The 7606-nt window shown below is 58.4% G+C and overlaps 1 protein-coding gene across 1 annotated transcript; it reads right to left on the bottom strand.

The window, feature by feature from the left end:
• Positions 1-425: 425 nt before the first annotated feature.
• POU4F3 (POU class 4 homeobox 3) lies at positions 426-1805 on the bottom strand. The gene is made up of 2 exons (XM_031597936.1): positions 1586-1805; positions 426-1304 (listed from the first exon to the last, which is right to left on the bottom strand). Exons 1-2 carry the CDS (start codon positions 1703-1705, stop codon positions 444-446), a joined length of 981 nt encoding a protein of 326 aa, XP_031453796.1. The 5' UTR covers positions 1706-1805; the 3' UTR covers positions 426-443.
• Positions 1806-7606: the final 5801 nt, after the last annotated feature.

The following is a 7606-nucleotide window of genomic DNA, read 5'->3' as shown; positions in this document are numbered from 1 at the left end:
GCCCGGGGGAAACGCACCGGAGGACGATTTTCGTTGATTTCGCGCTCGCAAACACTTTCCTCGGTCCTCCCAGCGCCGCCGGCTCGGAAACGAGAGAGGGAGCCAGAAACGACACGTTCCCTTCGGGTTGAAAAATAAAGCCTTTATTCCAGAGTCGAGGTGGGGAGCGGCGCTCCGTTCGGAGGGCGACGGGACGGGACGGGACGGGCGGGGAGCGCAGACGGCCCGGAGATCCCGGCGCTGCGCCCGGAACGGCCCGCACACGGCTCTCCTCGCGCGACAGTCCGGGAAACCGCGGCCACGAGGCCCGGGGGTTGAGGGCGGCCCGCCCCGTCCCGGGGCTTCGGTGGGGCAGCGCCGGGGGTTCTTCCCGTCCCGCCCCGCCGAGCCCCGGGCGCAGCCGCGCCGTCGGTGGGTGCGGGTGCCGCCCGGCCGGGCCGCCGTCAGTGCACCGCGGAGTATTTCATGCGCTTCTGCTTCTGGCGCTGGTTGCAGAACCAGACGCGCACCACGTTCTTCTTGAGGTCGAGCTTCTCGGCGATGGCCGCGATCTTCTCGGACGACGGCCGCGGCTGCAGCGCGAAGTACGCCTCGAGGGAGCGCTTCTCGGGCGCGGCGATGGACGTGCGTTTGCGTTTGCGCTCCGCGCCCGCGAAGAGCTCCGGTTTGGCGGCGCGGTCGCGGTGCGCGGCCTCGGCCTCCTCCAGCCAGGCCTGCAGCACGGGCCGCAGCGCCGTCATGTTGTTGTGCGACAGCGTCAGCGACTCGAAGCGGCAGATGGTGCTCTGGCTGAGCGAGCCCACGCCCGGGATCTTCAGGTTGGCCAGGGCCGCCCCTACGTCGGCCTGGGTCACCCCCAGCTTGATGCGGCGCTGCTTGAAGCGCTCGGCGAACGCCTCCAGCTCGCGCGGGTCGGACTCCACGTCGGGCAGGCAGGGCGCGGCGGGCAGCGGCGGCGCGGGGCCCCCCGGCGGACCCACGGCCACGGGCAGGTGGCCCACGGCGCCCAGCGGGTGCGGCGGCAGCGGCGCGGGCACGGCCGGGGGGTCGGGCAGGGCCAGCGCGGGGGAGAGGTGCTCCAGCAGCTCGGCGTCCAACGCGGGGTGCGGCGGCGGCGCGGGCAGCGCGGGGTGCGGCAGCGCGGCGGGGGCGGCCGGGCCGCAGGGAACGCCGCTCATGGCGTGGTAGGTCGCGTCCGGCTTGAAGGGGTGGCTCTTGGCGTGGGAGACGATGTCGACGGCCGCCAGAGCCTCGGCGCGGGCCAGCAGGCTCTCATCAAAGCTTCCAAATATATTGCCCTGGAGCTGCGAGCAAGAATGCGCATAGTGCAGTCAGTGGGGAATACTGTCATCTCCGGATTAAAAACCTCGCCGAGCACGGAGATTCCTCCTCAAAGCTCAGGTCATAAAAATTAATATGAAGGCAGCGGCTTTGCTCGAAGAGACATGTGGATCAGAGACGGGAGAGGGGAGCGGGATGGGGGAGCGCGGAGACGCGCGATTGTTCTGCTGACATGAAAAAAACATTAAGCGAGCGCCTGTCAAAAACCGTGCCTTAAAGCGGTAATTACGCTCCAGCTACATACCTGCGGGGCCGGGAGGCAAACCCTGCGCATCGCCTCCGCGCCGGCGTGCAGCCCGGAGTATTTGGGCTCCTGCAGGGCGGCGTGCATGGGGAAGGGCTGCTTGGCGTTCATGGCCATCATCTTCGCGCACCTCGCAGGTAGGCAGCCCCGGACATCGATTCAGGGTTGTCTCTGGCTCGCCGCCGTCAAAGTGAGCGATTGGCACTGACGGAGCGTCCCCCCGCCGCGCCCCCCCCGCTCCCTCACTCATCTTACACCGCCGCCCGGAGCGGGCCCCGCGCACGCGTGTTGCGGGCGGGAGCGGAGGGCGCGGGGCCCCGCACCGGCTCGGGACGCGCCGTCGGGGCGGCTCGGTGGGGGGCGGGTCGGGATCGGCCGCTCCACCGACCCCGAGTTCTCCCCGTTGATAACTGCCGTCGGGGGACCGCCGAGCCGGGCCGGCCGGGGGGCTGTGGCCGAAGGGCAGCGCTCGGACCCTGCGGGACCTTCCCGCGGCCGGGGGTGCCGCGTAACGCGAGGCCGAGCTCGGGCCGAACGCAGCAGCCGTCCGTGCGGACCCCGCGGCTCGGCTCGGCTCGGCTCGGCTCGGCTCGCTTCCGGCTGGGTGTGTCCGGGCGAGGGGCGGCCGCCCGCACATCGCAGTCACGTCTGCGGGGCGCACAGGACTCTGTCCTCCCTCCCCCCCGACCCTTGACTCGTTAAGAGAAAACGGACAACTCCCTCCTCCCGAAATAGTCTTGAAATGGGCATAACTGCTCCCGAGCGGTTGTTTTCGATTTTTGATTTCTCATCACCTTCCCACATCTTCAGACGTTACCAGACTTTGGTGGTCTGGGGATTTAAGTAACCTGCACGTGGGAATCGGCCGATTATTTAGTAAACGTAACACCTGTGCCCAGCTTTGAGGTTTGTGTGCGGAACAAGTTTGGTTTGGTTTCCTGACCAACGCGCTGCCCGTGCCGTGGTGGCCGGAGGAGAGAAGAGGCGCAACCCGAGCGGAGCGGCGCTCGGTGCGGGACGGCGGCACGCAGCGCAGGCGCTGCTCCGTCCTGCTTCCCTGTGCGGGGCCGCGGGCTGGGCGGGGGACGGGGCTCCAACGCGTGGGGAGATGAAGGGGCGATAAAGGCGGCCGTGCGGGGCGGCCGTGCGGGATCAGCACCGCGGACAGCGCAGCGGCGGGGCGCTGCGGGGCGGCACGGCGGTTCCCTCCCTCCGGCCAGGAGAGCCGGCGCGGTGCCGCGAAGCTCCGTGCTCTGATTTACGATAAAAAATTTAAAGGAAATCATTTATATTTCAAAGGGCCTAAATAGCTGCATGAAAGTTTTATCCGAAGCGGCACCATATTTATAGGCGGTCCTACTTCGCTGGGAGTAATTAATAGAGGGATGCTTTTCAGACCTTCGTTTTATTCTTAACCCTCCCTTTATTCACCCGCTCTGGCTGACATCCGTGCAGCAGAGGATCCCGGCAGTGCTGGGTGCAGTGCAATGCTGGGAGCAGTGCTGGGTGCAGTGCTGGGTGCAGTGCCCCTTCCCTGGAGCTCCTCTCCCCACCTGAAGGATTGCACTGCACTGGCACTTCTCCCCATCCCCACACTCCCCTTCCCTCTGTCTGCCAGGAGCTGCAGCAGCCCGTGGGGCCTCCATTCCCACTCCCATATGGGATGGCAGATGTGGCCCAGGCACACAGCAGCCGAACATTATGTGTGTGCACAGAGCTCTGCCCGGGGCTGTGTGGCATCCCAGCCCAGCCCAGCGCTGTGCCACAGCCCAGCCCGAAGTCCTTCTGCTGCCCACACCATGTGGTGGCTTTTCCTCCCGAAGGCCACTGTTCTGAAAGACACTGAACGGGGTAACCTAGCTGCTGAGCTCCCTTTAATTAAAGCTGTAAAATATTGATGTTCCTGGCCCTGTCTACTGACGTTACACCTTACAAACAGAGGAGAGGAGTCCAAGGGATAAACAATAACAAGTTAAAAGAGCCCAGATGGTTTGCCATCAGAAACTATCTGCAGACTCAAAGGTGTCACTGCCATAGATTTCAGAGATCATTCATCTACTGGTAAATAATTAATGGTATTTCTGGAAGAAAAAAAACCACCAAGCCCATACCCTGATGAAACATCACCGCTGACTCATTGAAAATCTGAAGGCAGCAGTCAGATTGAAGGCGTGTGCTGAGCCCACGGTGCCATCCTATTCTTTGTCACCATTTGAAGGTCGTTATCCATTTTCCTAAAACATCAAAACATGCTGCTCTCATTTAGGATTTAATTCAAAGCCCATCACAGTCGGCGCGCTGTCAGCAGGCTCTTGGTTTCATTATATCATTTAGTTGGAAGGATTTATAGTAAATGCATGGGGTGAGGGATGCTCTGACATACAGAAGTCCGTCCTTTAACACAGTTTGTCCTCACACACTCTCTACAACAGGCGGTCGTCAGTGCTGCCCAGCACCACCACCAGGCTGACGAATCTCACCCCATGAATTTTCCTCAGTTGCTCTTTAAAGCACCCGTGGTTTCCTGCAAACAGCCCATGGTGCTGCTTTACACGTGAGCAGCTGAAGTGAGGGGACTGGCTCATGGATGTGAACCTCCTGTCCCTTTGCACACACAGCTTCCACCCACTGCAATGGAGCTGCATCCCCTGCCCAGCACTGTGTGGGGTTTCCCCTCATTCTTCTTCACTGCCTGTCTATAAAATGACATTTTTTTTTTTTTCTCAAATAATGTTTTCCACCCTCCAGTAAGGCTCCAGGGCCGAGCTGAGCTCTTTGCTGAGGTGCAGCACCTCCTCTGAGGTCGCTGGAGCCCTGCAGGAGGAGCTCTGTGTTGAGCCTGGGAGGTTCTCAGTGCACCCTCAGCCCCACACAGCGCTGCATGCAGCACGATACGGCCGTTCCACTGCACAATCGGATCGAGGAAATGGCTAGGATTACCCAGACGGTCAATTATTCATCAGCTAAACGGCCCAGCATCAATTACCTGGCTTGATTCTCTTATTCATTAAGGAGATTGAAGAGCCCGACTTAACAAAGCCAAAAGAAAGTTGCTAAGCTACAGCAGCTGCCCGGCTCATGGGAGGGCCGCAGTGCCACCCTGCAGTGGGGCCGGAGCTGTGTCCCGCTGGGGTCACCTGTCCTGGCCAAAGGAGCAGCTGAGGAGGACGTCGTCCCTTCGTGCCTCTAAGAGTGCATTTATTTCCCTTAGAGAGCATTTGGTGAGAAAGGTGGAAGTTGGGGTCTCACCTTTGGGATGTGGGATGTTGAGATGGTGACAGCGCTGCCCACGGAGCTGCTAAGAGGAGTGGGGAACTGTTGTGATGTGCTCACTGCTTCCAATTGAATAATAGAGGCTCTCTCTCACCTTCTGAAATTAAAAAAATTAAAGCATTTTGCCTTCTTGTCTTTTGCAGCTGCATGTAGGGGAGCTCTCAGAGACCTCACCTTTGGATGTGTCACTGAGCACAAACACAGGAATTCCCAGAAAGCTGTGCAGGTGTTTGCAAGTATCACCTCGAGATCAAAAGTATTCCTTAGAGGAATATTGTGTCTGTATTAAAATATTAAAAGATCAAAAGCAGTGATGTGTGTCGGAGGGCAGCAGGGATGGCACTCTCCCATCGCAGCCATTGGGACAGTTCCAGCTCTGAATTTTTCAGCCAAGGTTTTGGTTGAGGTCTGATGGACACAAGGAGCCCCATGCACTCCTTTGTAATGTGCATGAATTATAGAGCTTGTTTCGTGTGTCTTTCCCTGAAATTAAAACTGTAACGAAGCGGACTCTGATGCTCGTTAAAAATCAAACCCATCTGTTTCCAATGAAGATCACATGAGTGACAGAGCGATATTTTCCAAGGCAGGAGGAGGGCAGAGTGCTCATCTATCAGGCATCTCTTTCTTGTTATATTTGCTCCTAACTCTAGAAATACATCTAAATGTGGTCTAACAAGACTCTGCTCCACAAGAAATTAATGAGGAACAAACATTCATTATTCATGGCCTGAAACAGGAGGTCTGCTAATGTTCCTGCTCATCAACAAGTCGCACAGCTGCAGCGTACAGGGAAGTCCCGGGGAGGAAGGAGGAGAGCGCTGCGATGTGTGCCTCGCTGCCTCCGAGCCGCCGCACCAACCCGGGGCTCCCAAAGCCGCCTGGTGGCACCCACGGTAACGTGGGACAAAAAGACCCCGGGCATCGCTGCACAGCCGGCCCCGCTGCCCTCCCTGACCCGGGGAAAGTTAAGGAATAAGACGAGGAAACAAATGGCCGGAGCGAAACAAACGACTGCAAAAGGCACCGGCGGGGTCCGGCTGTGCGCCTCGGAGCCGGGAACGAGCATTTGAGCCGGGAACGAGCATTTGAGCTGCAGCCGCGATCCCGGCTTTACTGCGGGCGGAGCGGGCGGTTCTTCTGCGGGCCTTCATTTGGGTGGATGCGATGATGTGAACCGAGGTGTGCTGGGACGGCTGCCCGGAGCACATTTAGAAACTGAGGGCTCCAGTTAGGAAAAACTAAAATTCACTGAAGCGTAATTGGACAACGAGTTTCTTCCAGCAAAGAGATCGAGATATTAAACAAAACCAAAACATGTGTTTCCTTCAAAGAGACAAAATTACGCGGCCCAGAAGTCTCCACATCCTTTCCCTCTGCCAGAATCCTCAGCCTGGAGCTGCGCTCCCAGTTCTGGGAGGTCGTTTATTGCTGTAACAAAAGCAGAGAGCGGCTCATCCATCTCAGCGCAGCACGGCCGTCCCCCCGCGGTGCAGCGGGCGCTGTTTGTCTGCGCAGCCACCTGGAGGAGCCCCGAGTGCGTGGAGCAAAGCGATTTGCGGCGTTACAGAATTCAGCAAGAGGCAAATTGGAGCAAAGGGGGGCAGAGGAAGCCGCTCTGCGTCCACCCCCATCCGCCTCTGCCAGCACGGCCCCGTGGCCTCACATTCACCACGTTTTGGTCATCATCCGCAAGCCAGTAAGAGCAAAGATACATTTCATTAATTATCCATGATAATTAACATAGAGATTGAAAAACTTAAATACTTCCACAAGGGAAAATAATCAAACTGTTTTGCATTTGGAAAACTTTGCACTCCCCATTCAGGCCGGGTTTAAAGACCACAAGCTGTGCCAAAGCAGCATCAGCTCAGCACTGACCCCACGGCAGCCTCAGAGCCAATGAGGTCACACAGACAGACAGGTTTTGTGATGTATCCACACCGTGGAGTCTCTCCTCTCTGTGTCCCACACAGTTCAAAACTCCATTCAAAACTGCATCCTAAAACCATCCCAAGGGGAGGATTGGGCTGCTGGGATCCTGGTCTGCATTGCAGCAGAGCCCTTCCCTCCCTCCAGGACCCCAAATCCCCCGTTCAGCTGCTCACCTCTCTAACACCAAACCCAGAGCCCTTCCCGCTGTAAGTTTCCCATCACGTGTGCTTTGGGAATTGCTCTGCCTCCATTCCGGCCGTGCAGGGCGCAGTGGGACCCCCGGGGGCTGCGTGTTGTGCCAGGGAGGGGATGTTTGCTGAGTCCCCCGTGGGGGCTGCGGTGCCCACGGGCTGAGAGTCACAGCACAGCAGTGGGGGGGCGGGGGGTGCTGTGCCCCATAGCTCTATGAAATTATTCAGCCCTGCGCTGCTTTCACATTCCTTTTACGTTAATGCTCCCTGAAATCTTCATTAAAATTTGAAATTAAAATGTAACAATCGGAGGGGGGCAGGGAGGAATTCTGTCACCTAACATTAAACTCATCGCTCCCACATTTACATTTCCTGGATTTTTAATTAGAGAAGTCACACGAGGCGGTCACTCGCACCGCACAGGGCTGTGTGTCACCGCAGCTCCGGGCGCTGCAGGGCTGCAGGGCTGCTCTGCTTTCAGCAGCTCTGCTTGTCAGCATCTGTGACATCTCTCTGCTTCTTGCTCGGTTTCTCACCTGTCAGACGTGTTGAGGAGCGCTGCTGTGATCAGGCAAAGTACATCTTGACTCGCTGAGCCACCTTACACCGAGGGGCAAATGGC

The sequence above is a fragment of the Phasianus colchicus genome, chromosome 15 (assembly GCF_987193195.1).
Source record: "Phasianus colchicus chromosome 15, bPhaCol1.hap1.1, whole genome shotgun sequence".
Taxonomy (NCBI): Eukaryota; Metazoa; Chordata; class Aves; order Galliformes; family Phasianidae; genus Phasianus; species Phasianus colchicus.
This window is presented reverse-complemented; position numbering and strand designations above follow the sequence as displayed.